Source organism: Lonchura striata, chromosome 11 (genome assembly GCF_046129695.1).
Source record: "Lonchura striata isolate bLonStr1 chromosome 11, bLonStr1.mat, whole genome shotgun sequence".
NCBI classification, from domain to species: domain Eukaryota; kingdom Metazoa; phylum Chordata; class Aves; order Passeriformes; family Estrildidae; genus Lonchura; species Lonchura striata.
In genome coordinates, this window is record NC_134613.1 from 17,730,727 (window position 1) to 17,753,323 (window position 22,597).

General features: G+C 40.9%; 1 protein-coding gene across 1 annotated transcript in view; it reads right to left on the reverse strand.

The window, feature by feature from the left end:
• Positions 1-22,597, reverse strand: part of AGBL1 (AGBL carboxypeptidase 1) — a 249,836-nt gene that overhangs the window by 178,766 nt on the left and 48,473 nt on the right. Inside the window, 6 exon segments of the mRNA XM_031505750.2 lie at positions 7,365-7,518; positions 10,976-11,120; positions 17,075-17,162; positions 20,351-20,499; positions 20,836-20,922; positions 21,934-22,017. Coding sequence (XP_031361610.2) covers positions 7,365-7,518; positions 10,976-11,120; positions 17,075-17,162; positions 20,351-20,499; positions 20,836-20,922; positions 21,934-22,017 — 707 coding nt within the window.

The following is a 22,597-nucleotide window of genomic DNA, read 5'->3' on the forward strand; positions in this document are numbered from 1 at the left end:
AGGATGACCACAGTGTCAAAGCTGTGCTGGCAGAGTCAGCTCCACCAAACGCTGGGATTCCGAGAGCATTTGATACATCATGAAAAATACTGGCCTCAGCCTGCACACAACCATGTGTCTGTCTCACAGATTTCATATTCCATTCAACCAGCTTCCATCTTTATGGCAGCAGGCTGGATATTCAAACAGGAGCATAGTTTTGCAGAAATTTCTCTGCTCTTTTTGCAAGGAGCTGCCAACGCTGTTGTGACTGGGATATCAGAAAGAAAAAGTAGAAGAGATGTTTGCAATTGAAAGACAATCTTGAAAAAATTTCAGCACAGACCATCAGTGTTGCATAACTGGACAGCTTTGCTTTGGCTTCAGATGCTTGAGAAACTGTCTATTCAAGTGGAAAAACACATTCTCAATTCTGTAATTATTTAGCACTGTAGAATACATGACAATTTTATTCAGCCTTTTTTCACTGCTGCATTAAAACAGGATAACAGTTTTCACAACAGCTGACTCTTCCTGTCAGCAAAAACAAAGTGTTTGGTACAAAGTGAGAAAGAAATCAGCACCTATGCCTGGCAGCCCTGCAAATTAGGAGAAAATCTTCAAATCAAAAAAATACAAAGACGCAAACCTCATTATTGCAGATGCAAGGATAAAGAAAAAATTTTTTTCTCCAGTGTTCTATAACCATCTCAATCAATTTCTATACACAGTAAAATCTGTTCACTTTTAACTATAATCACAAAAAAAGAAAAGACAGAGAACTGATGAAAGGAAAAAGCAGAACAGGTCTGTAAATGGAATACTAGAAGGAAATGGTGGACACTTTCTGCATAAAATTGCAATTTGGTCTACAATAAGTACCTAGAAAGCTACAAAAACAGGCTGTCAGAGATAACATCTTCTGTTGCCATTCAGTGGAAATGCCATCTAATGGGGGACCACCCAAGGAGCCAGGGCTTTCTTCAGTTCTTGGTTTGTCTCCTGAGATTATCATCAATAGCAGCAATGGTTTGTTCTTCCTGTACAACATTAGCACTGTGGTGCTGTCATCATAAAAGCCTATCAGACCTTTGTGGGCCTCAGATTCAGTCAAAGAGAGAAATGGAGAGTTTCTAACCAGGCAGAAGCCTAGGAAAGCGTTGGAGAAGAATGTAAATAATTCTTTCTCTCTCTTACTGTTCATATTGTTTATAGTTAAGTTCTATCACTGTGCGTCAAGCACTCTGCACCAATGGTGTGGATTGTTTCCACTTCAGGACCGATGGAGTTGGTCCTCACGAAGCTCTGTATAAAAGAGCAGTGTATTTTGAATAAACCAGAGTTTTGTTCTCAGCAGCTTCTGAGTCAGTCTTCTCATTCCCATCCTGCCTTGACAGTGACAGACCTTCCCACAGAAGCCAGTCAGCACTCAGACAGTTCTGGGAGGTGGATGGGTCCCCATTTGGCAGAAACGTGTGACCTGAGGGTCCACAAGCAAGTGGCAAAGTGCAATGCAAACACTGCTTGCACGTGTGCTGGAGGGAGGATCCCTGGCAGGGACAGTGCAGAGCAGATGTGCTCACTGGTGTGAGCTGCTTCCAGCCAGCACAATGCCAGGTTAGCACTCCAGATGAATTGCTACAGGCAGCCCTTCTGCCTGCTGAAAAGATCATTACCAATCAAAGCGGGTCATTCTACCTCCTCGTTTCAACATTAGATGAGAGCTTCCTTTAAGGAGTGCAGCTTCCTTTGGGGCGGACTGACTCCAATAAGGTGCTGAACTAATTTGATCCCTGTTTCACTAGGAGATGTGTCATCTCCAGGTTTGAAAAAGTTATTCAAGAGGGCTTGAGACTTTCATAATTAACATGCAACACTGGCTGCCACACGGGGAGCAGGCACAGTTATAATAACTCTGAGTCAATAATTCATAAACTATAATGCATTATTAATCAATTATTGAGGCCTGAATTACATTTAATGAGATTAAGCTGATTGGAGCACTAAGCTGTTTGAGTCATATTGATTTAATCAATGTGCTTAATTAAACTGTGTACATTTTCCACATGATCATTATTTCCCAGTATCCTGCATAAGTGGCCTCTGCAATTCACATCCTCTGCTGTTCTTTGCTCAGGAATTGCTCTTTGCTGCAATTTATATTTAAAGGTAAAGGACTTGTTTCTTCCTAAGAAAAGATCAAAGTTTCAAAACAACCATCTAAATAGCTTATACAAGCAAATTGAGAAATGTTAGAACAGTTTTCCCAGCAACTGTGCCTTTTTTTATTCTGTAGGCTTAAGATAGCAGGTAAAGACACCTCATTAGTCTCACTTTATCCCTCATTCCAGCTCCAGGAGCATCTGCAGTTTCAATGGTATGAGCATCCTACCATATCTATCCCAAAAACATTACTCAATCCTTCTTCAGAAACATGCCTAGACAAAAAATGTGCTTCAAATCCCTGGGAGACTACATTTAAAATAAGCAGGTGTCATTATCTTTTTTTGACAGTATTCATAATGGTTTCCTCAGCCATGCATAAAGAGGACATATGATGACAGAAGAGCAACTCAAAGTGACAGATATTACAGATGCAAATGCATTTTCTAGTGTCATTTTTGTTTAATTTCCCTCTCCTCTACTTCTAAATTTCCGGGACAATTTGGGTTAACTTTAAGCCACAGAATTCAGATCTATAATGCTACCCACGGCTAAAGGAATACTCATTAGATGTGTTGACTCTCAAATACACATAACACTCTGAATAATCACTATTATTAATGGGGATGACAACAGTACAACCAGCCATGAAGAGAGCTGTGCAATTCCTTTGGGGCTGCTTGAGTCATTACTCTGTGTTAGCACTAACCAGAAAGGCACCTACACTACATCATCACGTCTCAGAGGTGTCCTGCTCCTTCCCTTCTCTGACTAAAGGTGAGAGCAAATCCACCCCAACTAAGGGTACAGCCAGGAAACACCTCCTGAAAAACACTCACATGGCAGTGTAGAGTATACACTGCTTGTTCCTGACCAATCGTTTTGCTTTTGGTGGTTTAAATTCCACCATTCTGTTAACATTAGCAACATATCAGTGTCCTTTAGTTCTTAACGAGAAGACAATTTTATCATTGCCTGTGCAATCAGTGTTTGAATATTTTCCTTACACTTCTTTGAAGAGTTAATCTGTCCATTTGCTCTGTCACAACAGTATCCTACTGCTTGCAGGATCTGCTCAGCTGTCTGCCAGGGAGTTTAGTGGAGTTACACACTGCACACATGCATAAATAATACTGTGAATTAAGAGTTTGCAAACTATTACTGAGTACACATACATGCTGCTAGCTAACACTGCCTTCACTGGGTTCTGTGTGCATGGCAAACAAGAAAATCAGAGCTCTGCAGACACCTATTAATTCATCAAGCAAGGAACTGGCACCAAGATTTGGAAGTTTTATCATTGCCCTTGTTTCTGCATTCATTTGTGAGTGCTCTGAAAGATGTTGGGAATTTTTCTCCCTTCAAAAGTCCCTTTAACTCTCATCAGACAGACCTAACTTAGCCAGAAATAAAGTCACCCACACACAGCCAAAATTATTTTACCTTTATATCAAGACCATGGAGGATATTGCACTTAGAATGGGTATTGAAGAAATCCGTACTAGCTCGATGCTGAGTCTTCTTCATCTGATGGCAGGAAGGGCAAGTTTAAAGTTAAACAGCAACCACAAAAAACAAGCTAGTCCCTCTCAGTCTCAATTTGTTCAAGTCTATGCAGCTGCAAAGCCCAGCAGGGACCACTGACCAGCCCAGGTGCTTACAGACATGGATCAAGTTTGAGTGGAGGTTGTGCTGATTGTAGCTGAGTTAGAAGTTAAATGAGAGCATAAATGAGAGAAAAAGCCCAGGAAGCCAAAGAGTTCCCACCTCACTTCTTTCTGTCTTCATAGCAATTTCAGAACAGAACATTTAATAAAAATTATTCAGTACACCACCATCATACAAAGGGCAGATATAAAGAGTAGAAGGAGAAAGGAGACTAAAGTGAGTATCAAAGCCTCACACAAACAAGGCATAATGAAAGAAAGAAAGTAGCCCATTTTTCTTCCCTTCAGCATGGCTTGTTCTTCCTATTAACAAGGTGCACATTAATAAATTTAACTCAGACAAATTTAACCATCCTAGGACTACATTAATCAAGAGCTTGACAAGAGCAATCTGAAAGAGTTGAGGAAGGGAAGTAAAGCACATCTGACACAGAGGATGCCATACCCTCACTCTCCCTGGGCACTTCCAATACAAAATAACTCCTTCCCACTGCACTCCTACCAGGCTGATCCTGCTGCCTCCCCAGTACACTCCTCACCCACCCAGTGCCTCTTTATTTGTGATGTTTCCTTATCCCTACTTGTCTATACTTGAGAAAGATTTAGATTATTTCAGTAGTATCATGTGCAGGAGCCACAAAGACCTGGTGAAATTTGTGCCATGGGCAATGCTGAAAAGAAACTCTCAAGGTATAGATTAACACATGTAACTAAGGCAACATAAGTGTGATAGGAAATCAAAATTACTCTAGCTCATGAAAAATGTGCATTGGCCTGAACCAGAAGGAAAAACAACGGCTGTCCATTTTCATCTATGTGCCAAATTCCCCAATGCTGGAGCTCCACATTCCTTCTCAAGCTGAAATACCCATGGAGATTGCACAAAGCCATGGGATTTATTGCAGGGAAATCCTCCACCCTTTGGTCTCTTCATATTTAGCTTTAAGTTGTTGCTCTTGAGTTATGTTTTTAGCATGGAAAACATTGACAAACAGGTCCTTCCAACAGCCAAAACACTTCACAGAAAGATGGGTATGTCATACAAAATGAGGAAACTGAGAAGTAACTGCTGATCAAAGCAACACAAAGCAGCACAAATTAGACTAAGTGCATCCCCAAAAGCCATAATTATCCAAGCTACTCAAACAAAATAAGCACATACATGATTATTCAGATTTGCCTACAGGCATCCCCACAGCATAAAACATGGTGTGCTGCCTTGCTGTTCTTCCACTTGATAAAACAATAAATATTTTCATAACTTAAGAGTATTGGTGTTTACTTTTGCAGTCTTGAAAACTTGAGTGAAACTGTGTTGCCTTGACAAGGTCTTTCCCTCAAAAAAACTTCTCCTTCAGTTGGAGAAATGGGGTTTCTACATGTTCTGTTTTGATTGTGTTCCATGGGCTCATGGATTGGAAGTCTGCAATCTTATTGTAGTGCAAGGCTTCAGAGGAAAGGTTTAGTGGCACAGGATTTCATGGCATTTCAAGGAGAGCTACAGGCTCCCACTGGCTTCATGCACTACCACAAGGCAGGAGATATTTACTTCTACTGAAAATAAAGAGGACTTAAGCCACATAATTGGGATTTGAATCTAGGTGTAGTATATTAAACAGTCTGAAGCATTTGGAAAAAGTATATGTCCAAATTATTCATAGATGCCTTATGAGTATTTCAGCAAACCTGGGCTGAATAAGCAAACCAAGCCTTGTCTATGTAGACAGGTAACAACCTTTAAAAACCTGCCAGGCTCTCTTCTAACACTGCAAGAAGGAATCTAACATACTCTGAGTGCTCCAGAAAATGGCCATACCTCCCAACATGATCACATTTATAGCTCAATACTTTTTTGATTTTTTTTTCCTTTCCTATCACAAAACACTCCCTTCAGAAAGTCTTTTCAAAACCAAAAGAGCAAAAGCCCAATGTTTAGGATAGTGACTCTTTGTGTGACTGACTCACTCCAAGCCCCTGCTTAGATAAATCCAAATATTAGCTCAGTCTTAGATTTATACCACCATTGGAAAGGGCTTCTTACTTGGGCAGAAAACCTCATTCACTGCATGCCTCTTCCAGATGGCTCCAATCCTCAAATAAAATATTCCAAATTACCTTCACTTGCCCCCTTGAGACCTTCTGCCATGAGGCATCAGCAAATAACATCTGACCAGGTGATCACCTGCCATGTGCCAAAGGCTGTTTTAGGTAGCCAAACTCCCCCTCCCCAGCTCTCACCTACTGGTTTTCTAAGTCATCATTATAATGGGAAAAAAAGTGCTTAAGGGCAGGAATTCTCTCTTCAACCCAGGCATGGACAGCCACAATTAAAGCTGTGCATGCACATTATAAATTCCCCATGTAGCCTGTACTTGGCTATTTTGTCTTAGTATTTCAACCAAGAAAAGCATGTTTCTGATATAAATTTGCTAATCTAGGGTAAAAGCTGGATTTGTAATCAAGTTATTACAGTAAAAAGGTATGAACTGTGGATGATTACACTGTAATGTCAGCATAGCTGCAGTCACTCTGCTCCAAACCTGGACCAAAAGAGAGAGCAATAACTATCACCAACTCTTATATTTCAAGTCCATTTTAATTTAGAAGTTTGCAACAAGAACTGTAGTTCATGTCACAGAATCCCTTTAGATTCTTCTAGCCTAGTACCCAAGTAGGGTAATGAAAAGTATTCATTTAACATCTAAAAATATCTTAGGACAATTTAAATATCCACAAGCCTCAAAGGTCTCAACCTGTGATATGTTTGAAGAAGAAAAAAAAATTACTGCACACCTTGTTTCTGATTTCAGAAAAAAAAAATTAACCTACATGTAAGCAGTTAATGATTTAGGCTCTAAAATCAAATCTAACCAAATGTGATGCTAATCAGAAAATTATCACTTGCTGTTGAGTTACAGAAACATGCATATCTTAATTTTGCTCATCAAGGCCACTGAAGGTTGCAATCTTTGGCTCTCACAATGAAAAATAATCAGCTCTTAATATAAAATGGCAATTATAATATTTACTATTAAAAAGTACATAATCAGTATGGTCTCAGAATGCAAAGAGAAATATTGTGTCCAGATGGATCTACTGGGCACACTGCATGAGCTGGAATTTCACCAGAAGATTTCAATTGCTGGTCCAGCTTGGAATGAGTTATCTTGGTTTTGTTTTTTTTTCCCCACCCCCAAATTTAAGAATTCAAAATACATAAAAATTTTAGTAGAAAACATAAAATATATAAAAAAAAATCTTGTTGGATTAGTTGTTTCACAGTTTTTTGCTCTAGGAGATATTTTATTTTGAGCTTTTCAAATGTTTTTGAAGAGAAATTAGAAGTACAAAATGGTACCAGTTCTCCTCCCTCTTCCATGCAAACCTGTAATTTTTAAAGCTCATCATAATTGGCTATTCCTCATATTTATATTCCCTTTTTCAAAATGAGAAAGACAAGAAAATCAGCTTGCTCACAAAAGAGGTTGTTGTTGCCACTGCTGACATGAGCACAACTCACCAGCATCTTTTTTAATGCTTTGTTGGGCTACTTACAGAATTGCTCCAGGTCATCTCTGTTTTTAGATTCAGGCATGGCAGTGATTGTGAGCAGTGGACAAGGATTTCCTCCTAGAGTCTGGCAGAGTGTCTGCTGCCTCCAGTAAACCTTCTTAGGGTTCCTGTTTTGTTCCAGGATATCAAGATGGGACTGAAAAAGAAGCAAGGAAGCAGATTTATAAAGGAGTTCACAGTCTATAAAACCTGACTTTATTCCAGTAGCTGTATATTATTTTTGATACTAATTTCATATCTTGTTAACTTCCCATATCCTCTTCTGCCAGTTAGTATCAGCACCTTTTACATCCCACAAATATGCACAAGCCATTCACAATGCATCCCACTTCACTGAAGCTTCACAGAATATTTATTGTTATATCATGATCTACTTGAGGATGTCCCTTTTTATTGCAGAGGGGTTGGAGCAGATGACCTTTAAATGTCCCTTCTAGCTCAAACCATTCTATGAATTTGCCTGAACAGTTCCTAGGTGCATAATGAAATTTCTATGCATACATGAAAATCCAAAAGGGAAGCATTTATTCTTTATATTTTAATAAGGATTTTGTAGAAACGTGAGAAAATTCACCACTTTTGAACATTTACAGAATTGATTGCCTAGCTGTCAACCACATGCCAGTGAAACTCAGTGACAACTCCATATCAGAGGCAGCCAAAAAGTTTCTATCGAAACAACATTTTGTACAATCAGCAGTGGGAAATTTGAAGTGTCTGTCCAAGAAGTTATTTATAAAGGGAGATTTTTCTCCCCATCCCCCATCGTTTATGACAGCTTTAAATAATTCTAAAGACCAACAGCTTCTTGAGAAATTTGAGGAAAAGAACTGGCAACTTAGAAGAAAGACTTTTTGGAACGAATTCTGATCATCTCATTAGACATGGAGCCACTTGTCACCCACACAGTAGATGAAGTGTGGCTCTCTGCTTGCATTGTGGCTGGTGAGTGTGAGCAATGCACCTGTGGGGTGGTGCTGAGTGCTGTGGAACACCAGTTGCCTCCCAGTTGGTAGGAATAAGTGCAATGAGCACATTTATCCTAACAAAAACCCTTCAGTTCACTCAATGACCCTCACAGGGTGATGGTTTGTCTCTTCCAGTCAGGGTTAAATTTTAATCTACACTTATGGGACACCACATTCCTGGTTATCAAATCTTGGAGCTCACCATGTTTCAGACTGCTTTCCCAGCATTCAAATAGAGCTATGTAAATACAGAACTGAAGTTTACAGTCAGCTATGTTATAAAACAATTAAAATACAGCTCTATAAAGTAAATTCAATTATTAAATTCATTTAACAATCTCACATAGATTAGAGAAAACTCAATACTATCATTTACTTATGTTCCTGGTACCCAGTGAAACTTAATTGGGTATAGCTACCACAGAGATTTCAGCTAGATATCAAAACAATTAATACTGTGATATAAAAATAGATAAATTACTGTTCATAAAAGGAATGTAATTACTAATGGACAAGAAGTAATGAACTGCAGAGTACAGTTCAAATAGGATTCTGCAATGTTTCCTGCAAATATGCCTATAACCATTAAATATATATGATATTTTAAAACATTTTCAAATTATTAACTCCATATACAAGTTTATCTTCTTCCCCAAAGCACTATGTCTTTAATTGAGCCCTTGGGCTCATAATCAGTTTTAATTTATTATTGATATGTAAAACCAACACATTTCACCAGTGGACAAATGCTTTAAAATGCAATCTACTGATGCACAAACCTGATTTTGTTTATTTACTGTGGAAATAAAAGGAAAATGGAGATGTGCATAGTACATCACTTGATATTTTAAATTAGCCCAAGCAGAATTATTAGAAGTAGTGATTTTGCTTTAGCTAGAGCTGGACATGACAATCTATCAGCCTTTTCCACCCATAATTCCTATTTGCCAAACTTTATGGTCCTTATTGTGTCCGAGTTCATTTAAACTTTTCCTGGGGCAAAGCTCCCTTTAACTTCAATGAGCAATTTATTTGAAGAGACAGTGAAATACTTAAAGACCTGGTACTGGAAGCCTAGGAATAACATCTTTTTCATCTCTATTCTCTCAGGAGCAGGTGAGATATTCAGTCACTACCAGAGCACACAAACTCTCCAAGTCTCTCTTGCTTTGTGCCAGCAAAAGATAGAAATCAATAACAGTAAAATAATGATGCAGCACTGCATTTATGTGAAATGTATGGTGGTGAATAATTCCAACCAATTCTTCAGCATTGCATGTATTTTTTACCCTGCACACTGTAGATATTTGTGTCTTCAAGGTCAGACCCCACCACTGGAGCACACGCTCTTCCCCATGGAACTTTAGGAGTAACTGGTGAGGAAGTGATGAGAAGCGAGCTGCCAGACATGTTCTGGACTGAAGGCTGGACTGGCCTTCTTCCAGATATTAGAAGCAGTTTCTTTGAATGTCTGTAATGGGATGCAAACCAGTTGACAAGAGGCTTTCTGAAGTGGGAATGAATAAGCCTAACTCTGCTGGTGTGCCAGGCAGCACAGCAAGTCCCAGGGGAGGACACTGTCCCCTGGAAAGCAGAGCCTCCAATATCTGCTTATAGCAAACTGATATCATTAGAAAAACACCGTGACCTCCACCAACCCACACCAGCATGTATTGCCCAAAACAAAATGTGCTGATAATGGAAACTGAGGTCAGAAGGGAGGGAAACTGATCTACTGGAACTGTGTGGTTTCATTTGCAGTAACATTATTCTCATCTTTAGCATCAAAGCAAAGCTACTCCCAGAACTATTCATTTCATTTCTTTCATCCTATCTCCTCTACATCAATTATAGAGGAAGCACATTGGATGCAGTTCCCAGAAAATTCCCTTACCATCCACCCCTTTCCACAGAAGAGGCTGTGGAAAACAAGCCTGTGCCCAGTAAAAAAACTTGTTATAACTCAATAACTAAATTTATGCTGTGGAGTTGTATTCTTTTAGTTTCTGTACTGATGGCACTGGTGGGAGTGTCACAAATTCCTACTGACACTGAGGAAAGAGCTGGTAAAGTATCAGATGAGGTCCAGCAGCCTGGCAATGCTGGGTGCAGCTCTGAAAGCTGGGCTGCTGCCCTGTGTCAGGAGGAGATCAGGCAGCACACCTGAGCTCTCATTAGGTTTAGCCCCCTGCTTCCCAGCCCTTCAGGAGGAGGATCCTGCCACCCCAAGTGGGAGGAGACATCTTTGGTCTGTATTATGACTGGTATAAGCACTAATGGTTTGTGCTCAGCTATCCCACTGAGAAATTTCTTTTCTTCTACAGCATTCTGGGCTTTACAGCTGTCAGGAGCTGCAGCTGTAAACAAGGCAGTGACACCATCATGATCACAGAATGGTTTCAGTGGGAAGAGACTTTAAGGATCATCTCATTCCAACCCCCTGCCATGGAGAGGGACACATTCCCCCAGACCAGGGTGCTCAAAGCCCCATCCAAGCTGACTCTGAGCACTCCCAGGGATGAGGTGTGAGCTTAATCTTCTGTGTCATCTTAAAACCTACACATACCCAAGCAGCTCCAACCTGTCAGGGCCATTATCTTATCTAGGTAGACATGTCAGCATTACCATCATTGTGGAGTAGGTGTAGGGGTAGTGGTAGGCCAGGTAGCAGACATCATCTTTGTGAGGGAACTTGATGCTGAAGGTGAGGGTGTAGTAGAACCTTCCCCTCATGCCTCCTCCTGCAGCTGCACTGCAGCGGTAGTGGTTTCTGGAAGAGAAAGAGGAGGAAAGTAAATGCTTTTCACTTCTGGATGTGCATTTGAAGCAGCCATGGAAAAAATAAGCATTCAGAGGAGCATCCACACAACAGGACACAAAGCCCAGCAGGGAGTTAGGAGGCAGAACTGCCAGACATGTGCTGCTGAGGGATGGAAGCACTCTCCTAGGAAAATAAAATCCATTAATGCTTCGTTTTGTTAAGATGCAAATAAAGAAGCAGTCAGCTAATAGTAGCTCATATAGCAGAGTCCAGACATATTTAAACTATGCATTCAGCTAAAATTGCTGTATTTCTTCAGATATCCACATTATCTTGCTCAGAGAGGCAGGTTCCTATTCACAGCCCTGAACAATGCCATAAGAAAATACTCCACAAAAAGCCTGGAGATTTAGAAAATATGAATACCCTACCAAACCAACTATTCAGTTCCACCACAGGAAGAAGAGTCATACTGCAGGAATAAAAATAAATAATAAATAGGACATACATTAAAATATTTCAGATACAATCAAAGGCACTTTGCTGAGAAGAAAGAAGAATGGGTTTGGGTAGAGACCAGGTATGAAAGAGAAGTCACCTCATACAGATTTTCCAGTTGTGACCAAACCAAAAATTCTTCTTTGTACCCCTCTTTTTTTGAAGGCTTGAACCTCTCCCTCTCAGGGAACAGTGAGGACTAGCTGCTCCCTAAAATATGGGGAACCGAGTTTGACATGGAAGCCAGAAGAGCAGAGAACTCTTGAGGCAGGGTCATGTCCCACACACCTGATCAGGCCATGCCTGGGGACAGCAGAGGAACTCAACCACAGGTTCAGATCATCAGACAAGACTGTGGTGATGAGGCAGGTCTGGGTCCAACCAGCAGGTCACTTCATGGCCAGGATCAGGATGTGCAGCAAGGCAGGGACACAGCAACAGGGTCACAACAGTGGCTGGGCTGAAGCCTCACTACAGCAGAGCTCTGGGTGAGGCTGGTCAGCACTGACAAGGTCTAAGAGCACACAAATCCTTGACACTGCCTTCAGCAAAACTACAAATCTTACACCAAGCTCCTCAGCCTAGTGTCAGGAGCTGATCTCTTGCAGGAGACTTATTCTGCTGAAGAGATGACTTCAGGCTGAGTAGGAAAGTTTTCTTTCAGCAGAGATGAAGTGACAAATCATGCACTTTAGGGAGAAGCCTCAGAGCAAATTGCATCCATAAGTACATTTTGAACAATATTTTTCCCACATTGCACCAATTATGCTGTTGCCAAACCTTCCAATTCTGAAGGACTGTGAGGTTTCTTTGACAAATGTTATCATCAATGTTGCATTAAAATGCAAAAAAGAAGAGGCAACCAAAAGATGCAATTTCAACTCCTGAATTTTACAATACTAGTTTATTTTGCTGTTGTTCATTTTTATTCAAAGGGGTGGAGAGAAAGGATAATTATTCTTGTCAAATTCTCCAAAATAATCAGCTCTTTTTCATAAGGGAGAGACAATACAGTGCTGCTAGGTTTTCACTTGAATTCAATATTTAGGAACATGTGGGGTGAGTGATACCAACTGGATCAATAGATAGTGCAGGAACTGAGTCACAGCAGCAAACTGAAAAGCCTATGATTTTATTCTCAGTTGAACCCTTTACCCCAACATTTCTTTTAAAAATAAAGCTCCTTAATATTGGGAAAAAAAGAGGAAAAAAATTCAATAAACTCACTAACATAGAAACATGAACTTAGCATTTATATATGTATTTCACTGGATCAAGGGTTAAAGTCTGGTATCTTTTTGAAGTCATAACAATGACATTTAATATAGTTCCTGCTAATTTTGACACTCCATGGTGCAGAAGGAAAATGCTCACCTCCATGGCCTTTAGTCTAAGTGTCACTTGGAAGATTAGATCACCTTATTCATAAAGTGTGGCCACAAAAGTGCTGAATTCTTCCAAGTCCTCCCCTCCAAGTTCACATTTGGAGTCAGAGGTGTGGGAGGAAGCAGGTCTTTGCTGATACTGCCTAAATATCTCACACAGACATTATTCCCTCCTGTCCCTAGCACTCCAGAGTAAAGGCTTCTCCCTCTGTAGTCTGTAATTCTGCAGACAAGTGTCCTCTCCTCCCTGAAATGGCCACTTCAACCCAGGGGTTTTGCAGCAAGAGACACCTCTGACCTTGATGCTGCACTGGTAGTTCAGCGTTGCTCACTCCTGCCTTCTCAGACACCATCCCCAGGGCAGGGATGCTCTCACAGCCCTGCTCAGCAGCACATTTCAACCTTGTTCCCAGCATCTCCGCTGTCCACACAACCACCCACCCAGAAAAGATACTCCCAGACTTGTGAATCACTTCTTTACACCTGCTTTAATCCATTATCTGGCAGTAACAGCAAGTTTACAGGTAGCTTTTGGAGGCTTCAATATTCTTCACTCGCGCTGAAAAGAAAAACCCCTGTGTGTAAGCAGTGTAAACGATCATGTACTTTTACTGTATATAATCTGGTCTCCTCACAATCCATCATACAAAGCAGTAGCTCTGAATATTTTTTAAAGAAACCTAAAAAAATAACATTTTTCCTATGTGCCTCACTCTCCTACTGCTGTCAAGCCAAAATAACTGTATTGCTTCCTTTTTCCTCCACCAGATTGATGCTTTTTACTTCCTCACCACTTTTTCATCACAGTACCTTACCATACCAGCATGGAGCCTAAAGTAACAAGCAAAGAAAAGGAAAGGAATAAAAGACTCTGGCAACATCTGGTTCCCACTACCTTGTCTTCTCTTTCAAAAACACGTTGAAAGTCTCTCATGCTTTCTAGAAGCCAACACACTGGTTATTGGAGAGAAAAAAGAGACCCAAGTGTAGTTTTCTCAATGAACATGTAAGCTGTTATCTATTGTGCCTTTCATCACTTTGTAGTAATGAAATCACTTTGCTTGCTGCTCTCCTTCAGAAAAAAAATTGTACAAGTGTTATATTTCCAGCATAGCAGTGATGAAGAGTTAATTAATAATACTACTTATCTCTTACTCTGCAAGATCATTTTTTGAGCTTAAAAAAGTTTTTGCAAACACTATCTGATTAAAACATGCTTCCCCATTTATCTATTTCATTCTTTGGGTGGCAGATAAGTGACTCTAATTTTCCACCCTTTGTAGGGGGGGAAACAGACAGGTGAAGCAGCTTGGACAAAGATGCAGGCAGGAAAGGAGCTGGGTGGTAACTGAGGAATTCAAAAGCACCAAGTGATTCAGGAGCAATATCTCTTGACCATCTGATCTTTATACTTCCTATCTGCAGCATTTAGTATTGTAAAATACTAAATGTATTCTATTACTAAATTACTAATTCAGCATTAAATGTATTTTAGTACTGTTAGATGATGGAATATGGCATTTTCAGCTTAGACTAAAATGGCCAAAGAAAGTATCAATATCCCAAACTTCTGGGCCACTTCAAAACAGAATTTAAATGGAAAGTAAAATGTTTCTCTCTTCTAATCTGTTGATGCAGTCCCTTGGTCCAAAATACTTCCCACCTGGATTTTGGTGTCCTCATTTTCCATGTCTGGACTTCTTTACATCTCTAAGTGTGGTTATTAAGTGCAAGACTCTTCAGTTATACCCTGATTCATACCACAAAAAAGCAGTATTTCACAATTTACTGGGCATGGCTCTTATTTTGGGGTCTGCCACATTGGAAAGCAGAAAATGCACAACACAACTTCCTTTCTAAAGGGCAAGTCCATGCTAAGATATTTTTGTTGCCAATATTTCAGGCAGAATCCCAGCTGAAGCAGAATATTCCCCCAGCCATTGTGCCATTAAGGTGTTCAGTCACACTGCAAAGGCCAGGTGCTCTCAGAGTGATGCTGATGCCTCACCCTTTCACAGATACCATTAGAGCTGAGGAGTGACCTGCTAATGTTATGTTTATTTCACCTAATGTGATTATAAAATGCTGAAAAGAGAAGACCTAGTTCTGACATGGTAATAATCACTAAACAGCCAAGTTTTTAGTGCTGGTGTGAGAACAAAACACTCCATGTGCCTCATAGCTATCTGACCTGACTACTGTCTGAAAAAGCTGGAGGTTAGATAATATGCTTAGAATGAGCCATGAAACCAAAGGCACAAGCACATTGTCACCAATGCAACACTCAGCTGCCTTTATTCCTTAAATAATTTGCCAGAAAGGAATATTATTCAGTGCATAAAAGCTGTCAAGACAGCAAGAGAATTAGATGATCTTATTGTAACGGCAACTGTTTATCATGGGTGTATCCTGTCATTTCACAGAGACAATAAAATAGAGCAAAAGTGTCACTCAGCTACTTTCTGACAAGAACTCTGCTAATATTCTCCACAACATAAAAACTCTAGTGAGACATATGAGAAAGGAACACAGTGACACAGCTGTGCCACAACATTCATCTTTATGAGTAAACTACCCCATCCACAGGGAAGATGAATGCCAAAGATCAGCCAACCTGCTTCACACAGGCATCTCACCAACGAGCTTTTCCTCCCCCTGTCTTTCATTCAGCTCAGAGGTGTCTCAGTAAAGGCCCTGCTGCAAGAGCAATTAAAGGCATGCCTGTTCCTCTGTTTTTTGAAAGTGTATCACTATTTTCCCATATTTATTAATAACTCCTGGTAAAAATAATTGGATGAGATTCCTTTCAAAATATGCAGCCTTACCTTAGGATACCTGTGACCAGAGTGGAATTAAAGTGAGCTCTTTCGCCAAAATGCTGGCAGTACAGTATCACTGTAGCAATCCCATCTCCTTCTTTTCTGAGACAAAGCCTGAGCAGCTCCAACCATCACCACACTAGTTTCACATTCCTCCCTGCTACAACTTCTAATGACTGAGAAACATTTTTATAATCACCGAAATAAAAACATTGAAGTTTCACTACAGGTGAAAATGTATTTATGTGTGTGCATGCACATTCTTGTATATACAAAAATATGTGAGAACCAGGAACACAGAAAAAATGAGACAACAAGTACTTATCCTAGATGATTATGTTGACATATAATTCAATGTACAGCTAGAAAACACAGAATATTCCAAATCAATAAAACAATTCTCTCATATATTCTGAACAAGAATCTGATTACAGGCTTAATTGCACAATCATGGCTTAATCTTGGAAGTCAGCTGCTGTTTAATCACTGCACAATAGCTGCCTTGCTAATGATATGGGAAGCCACTGCAATGGTATCCAGCATGAAGAGTCTGCCCATACTCAGACAAGTCAGAGATTACAGGCATGTAAAGGGAAAACACTGAGCCACACATGCGAGCTCTTGAGGTATAAAAGGTTAAGGTCAGGTGCATGAAGGCCAGCAAAGAGTACTTGAAGCAAAATAAAATAGCTACTCAAATTGCTGTAGACAGATGCTAGGCTGGGAGAGGATAATCTGCGCCTTCAACCCCCCCCAGCCTTGAAAAAAAAAGAAAATCCAACAGAAATTGGGACAACTTCTTCTGAGGCTCTGGCACACTGCACAAGCAACCTGAAACAGGGAACTTGTACAAATATCAACACTGAGCTTGTCAGGATTCCTTTACACCACTGTTGTATGTTCAACCCATTCTTTGGCTCCTCAGCTCCTGTTACAAAAGTTTGAGTATGCAACAGGAAAAAACAATGATCCCATCTAGCTCTTTTCTTCCCAGCAAGGGTAAAAAATGACACTACTTCTCCATTCCTTCTCCTTGCTCCTGGGCAAGGGAATTCTGCATATTCCCTGGCATGTAAAACTGAGATCTCCCTTGTGGCTGTTGTCTGAGGGTGGAAGCACACAACACATTGAGCCAGCACTGATTTAGAGACATTTAAAATAGGGGGCACTGGTGGCAAGGGGCTCATGACATCAGTGCAGCTAACATGAGTGAAACAGTAGAGAAAGGAAGGCACAAATTCTTCACCAAAAGTGCACTTACTTGTAGTAGCAGATCTCCTGGCCTGCCCGGATCCAGCGAGGCCTGCCCTGGAGAGCTTCCCTCACCGAGTACATGACCAGCTGCATGCCTACAGAAAACAAGAGTTTCAGGTGGTGTGACTTCCCTGGCTGGAAAAGACAGGAGTGGGAAGGAAAAGGCTAAGGAAGAAGCATCATTATTTTGTCTGTGCTCTCCCTGCTGATAGTTTATGCAGAGCAAATACATTCCCAAAGCCCTGTGTTTTGTTCTGAGACGGCCACATCTGTACAAAAAGTCCCTCCAGAAGAAATGAGCTGAATGTAGTTTATTAAAAAATAAATTATTCTTCTGGCCTTTGCAAACCATTTTGTTTACAGACAGAGGAAGGGAAAGAAAATAATATGAATCAAGGCATCAACAAGATCAGTAATTTGGTTAGTCTAATATTTTATGCTTGGCTGCACTATTATTGAACTCTTAATCTTACCATAGTATCAGAGATCTGTGTTTCATCCAGAACCCTGCCTTCAAATCTGCAAGAAAAACTTCAAGGTTTTAAACTTACTATTAGTCCTAAATAACACCTAAGCATCATAAATGCTGATAACAACAGCATCCATCTTTGTACTGCATTATCCCAGAGCATGACTTCTTCCTGACCTCCAAAATATTACCATTTCATGCCCTGAGGGGTAAGGCTTGCTCTGATCTGAGTTGCATGCCCATCACTCACAGTTCCATGAAGGCAGCCCATCTGCAGGGAGTTTTTGTATCAATTTCACACACCTGCCTGCTCTTTAGGGCAGGTGAGGATGCTGAGCTCTCTGCACAGGGCATCCCTGGCCAGGGGCTGCAGGGGAGGCTCCTGTCAGCAGCTCCAGTGGGCCCAGCACAGCCACACTGAGCCCAGCAATGATGCTGGCACCACTTCTGTGAAAGCACATTTAAGAAAGAGAAAAATGCCCTCCCAAGTATTTTTGCATGCCCCTCAAGCCTTCTCTTGGCTGTTCTTGTGCTGGGGGTAGGTGATGCTTGAAAACCATTAATACTGATGACACATCTGTATTGACAGCTATTCAGTTCCCTTCTTCCTTTGTTAAACTCCCCAGCACAGTTGGAGCCAGGAAGGATCAGCAGCAATGCCTTTCCAGCTCATCTTGGGCTGTGCTGTGGGGCAGCACTAACTCACCACAGCCAGGAACAGCCTCTACATGCTGTTTTCTGAGCCACTGCTGTGAGTTTTGTACAAGAGGCAATTCTTTGTTTGGTACCAGGACATGGCCACCACGAATTTTTAGACATACAGGGCTGTCCAGGTGCCCAGCTGATCAGGGAAGGGATGTGAGGCTCTGTCTGCAGGGCTCTTGGTATCCTGAATGTCAGCTTCTGCCCTTCTCTCAGACTCCAAAGGACTCACACACAGAACTGTCTCAGAGTAATGGTTGCTACTAGTATGCCATCACATTCTAATTAAGAACAACAACAACAACAAAAAAATCAGATTTTCCTTTTTACTTCCCCTGTGGAAGTGCTCAGTTTTAGAAAACAAACTGAAATCAGGGTTCTGATAAAATCTCCCATGGCAGAATAAGTTTGTGAAAGAGGGGGAAGAAGAGAGGTGGAGGCTGTGCCTCCTGTCTTGCTCTGCTCCTGGCCACAACTATTTCATTAAAAATCCTTTCTGCCGATTTGAAAGTCACACAGTGCCAACTAACCATGAGCAAATGGGAAAAATCAAACCAGACGAGTAACCAGGAGCTACAAAGAATTGCCACCCAGGGCACTTTGGCACTACATCACAACTGCAGGCTTTTTGTCTCAGAGTGTGGGCATTAGCCCAGGAAGGTGCAGAGGGAATGTGACAAACAAACAGCATCTCTTACCACTACTCTGTGTAAATGCTCTGCATGTGCTGGAAGGGGTAGTGAGCCTTGCTCAGCCAAGCCAGAAAAGCTGGAGTTCACTGCTCGGAGCAGCAAAAGGAACCCACAGAGGAATTGTTAATAGCCAAGCCCACAAACAAGCCATCCAAAAGCAAGCCATGGCTTAGCCTCCCTCCTTAGTCCAGATGGTATTTTCACATTTCTCTTCCAAATATATTATTCATTGCATGCTTGAACATATGAGTCATGTGCAGTTTCAGGTACACAAAATTAGATTATAAATGCTGACAACAGCCAAACTAGCATATAACAACCTTCCACCAATACTAGCTTGAATCTCTGGCTACAAGAGTGAAGGCACTAGGGGCTACATCAACAATTGCATTGTGGTTTTAAATAGGACATCAACATCCTTCATCTTCAGGCTCCTACCATACTGAATTGTTTGATAATTCAGGTAAGCAGTACAAGATGACCCAAAGAATTCAATTGGAGTCTGTATGAATGCTTGAACTTCAGCCCTTTGGGTTAAAGAGGAAATGCCTTTTAATTTGTCACATCACTCATCCAGCCAGTTTCACACATACAAGTGATTCCAACTCCTAAGGCTGTTTGTTATAGGTACATTGATCCTCAGAGAGTCGTCCTGGTGATGCTAGAGGCTGTAGCCACAGGGCTTCAGAGGAATGCAAAGTCTAATATTATGGACTTATTAAACATTCTGAGCCAGGTCTTGAGCTGGTGTAAATTAACAGAGCTCCATGGAAACAAACCAAAAAAACCCCCAGCCCATGCCAGCTAAGAATTCAATCCACAGTCTCCTTGCACAAGAAATAATTTATTTCTAAAATGGGCATTGAAAGATGGGATTTGCCCTGCCTGTTTCTGAACAATTTTGCCTTCCTCCTGAACCATGACAGGAGCTCAAGGACAGCGAGGAACAGATTTTTGTATCACCATTAATATCAACAGAAATTTCAGTAGGTTCAAAGATGTCTTACCAGATAAAACCAAAGAATCATGAATATTTGTTTGAGGATTATCACATTTATTTAAATCTTAGAAGTACTTTCCAATCCTATGCTGCTCATTCAGTTCCAACTGATTATCTTTCCCCCCCAGCTCTCCCAACCCTAGTGCCATTCTTCTTCAGTTCTGGTCTATAAACACAACTGTCATGCTTATTTCCCCCCACAAATCTTCCCCCAAGTCTCAATATTCAGTTTCCTCCTCAGTCCTCCTGGGGATAGACAAAGGTTCCTTGACAAATCTAAAGTGATTTTTTCAGTGGACTTCAGGGCAGATAAGATTGAATGTACAGTCTCCCTTATAGACACAGAGTTTGAAACCTTTATGGCATTAAAAAGATATTTTTGTGAAGAGAAGGCTGCCCCAATTTCCCAAAGGCCCATACCATAATTAAATTGGCTGTTGAACTTCTCACAGTTGATGATGTTGAAGCGATAGGGAACCAGTGACTTCATGTCACGGACCTCAAAGTAGAACCACTGGTGGTGCTGGTTGCTGTTCACATCTGCATTCATAATTAGGTCATACTCAAACCTGTAAAGGAAAATAATGGAAGCAGTGGCCATGAACACCCCCTGTCTGCCACTGAACATGCTGACAGCAGGCTATGCAGTCAAATTGATTGATATTTTGTGAGCATCACCATCAAACACCATTAAACACTCACACTGTAATAGTCAAAATATTTTGAGCTCTCTTTTCTTAATCATGTTCCTTCCATGACTTCCAGGTGCTAGAAGGCATAATAACCTCCACATCACCTAACCTGCTTCCCTGGCTGACCCTTTGCAAACCCAGGAGAAGGCCACCATCCCACGCTGTGGTCACAGCAGCAGGCAGGCTGGGACCCCTCTGTGCAGGGGTACTTACTCACGCACTTGGATCGCCTTCCGAAGGTTTCCTGACTCAAACTTGGAGGAAAATGTCAGACAGCCTGGAGCAGCTGGGCTTGAGAGACTGCTGGAAAGCAAAGCAAGGACACCTCTTGCAGATTGCTTTAAAGACAAGTCTTTTCTATGCTAAAATTTGCTTTAATAATTTTTTTTAATAAGCAAGAACCTGGGAAGAAGGAGGTGAGCAAATCCATAACCTTCCTATCCAATGTAGCTTTTCTCTCTACTCCTGCTTAATAATTCCAAATTGCATATTTTCTTTTTCCAGTACTCTCTTTCGTCACTGTCCATGTTTGCTTTTTTATTCCAGTTACTTTCCCACTGGACTATTACTATTATTTCATTAATTGCAGAAGGCTGCTTTATACAATTACTCTGTATTTACTCTTCCTTCATCTATAGAGTTTCTTTCTCCAACTGCTTAGAAACCTTAAATTAATACTAAACAACTCCATAACTTTCTCATACCTCGAACTCTCACCTCTTATTTACTCCAAAGAATGTTCTCCAGTGCAATTGGAGAATGCAATTTCTTTAAAATTTGGGACCCTCTCAACAGCCCAGGGGTACATCTTCTCACAGACCATAGTTGAGTGCTTAAAGCTTTCACAAGGCCAGATGTTTGTGAGTTTTTTTTGAAGTTCTGTGTGAGTGTCACACTTATGAAACAGGGTACACCTACAGCCTGTGACACCAGCTGTGCAGACACTCAATGGGAAATTCTGCCACAGGGGGTGGAGAAGATGGATTTGTCAGTACAGCTCCCAGCACTGGTCTTCACCTCTCTGCTCCAAATCACTGCATGCAATGCAGACAGATCCAGGGACAACCTACAGTCCCCCCTTTGATGTATGGATTTTCTTGTTCTGTCTGAAAGTTCTGACGTTTTCCTGCTCCTGTGGCTTCCACAGATCCTTTCCCCAGAGTCACCTAGAAACAATCTACCCCTCCTGGATATTTTCTCTGTGGGGCCTTTACCCCATTATTTTGCATTTATCAGAGCTGATCAAGTACACTGAGCTCAGTGACAGCTCTGACAGTGCCCCTGGTTGCAGCACTCATTTGAGTGACCCACCTGGGATCATCTAAATCAAACACAGTTCTTCCTATCACATCCCCTGGCTGGATTAGGCGGCGAACATCATCAAGGACTTTGTCCCTGGGAAAAAGAAAGCAGCAAATCAGCAAATTGTAGTGACAGTGTGAGAAATATTGATATATTCTTCCAGAGTCTTAGGATTTTCTTTTTAAGAACTGAAAAAGACTTCCATTTGCTAATTCCAGATGAACTTTTTTCCCCATCATGAGAACACTTCTGCTCTGTTCCCCATTACAAGAAGTTGCCTTTTGGGTTAAATGACTGATTCTGGAAAATTATTTATTCACTACTATTTATTTGATTGTGTCAAATTTGATTTATCCTCAGTTCTCCCCAGTCAATGCCAACCCCCAAGCAGCCAGTCTTACCCTGTGAGGAAATATCTGCCATTACTTACAAACCTACTAGTCTGATTCACAGTGAATATTGAATATAAGTCAAGCTGATTTCTACTCATTATTAAATAGAGCTTCTCTGATCCCTGAAGATGATCAAATGTGGAATACCAGATTTTCTTCTTGACCTTTGAAGCAATCATATTATGCCTTGAAGCATGATATGATTAGTCCCATTTCAGCTGTACAGTTACACATGTTGTTGTAGCCATAAATGCAGAGCTTTTAGAGCACGAGTGCAAGAA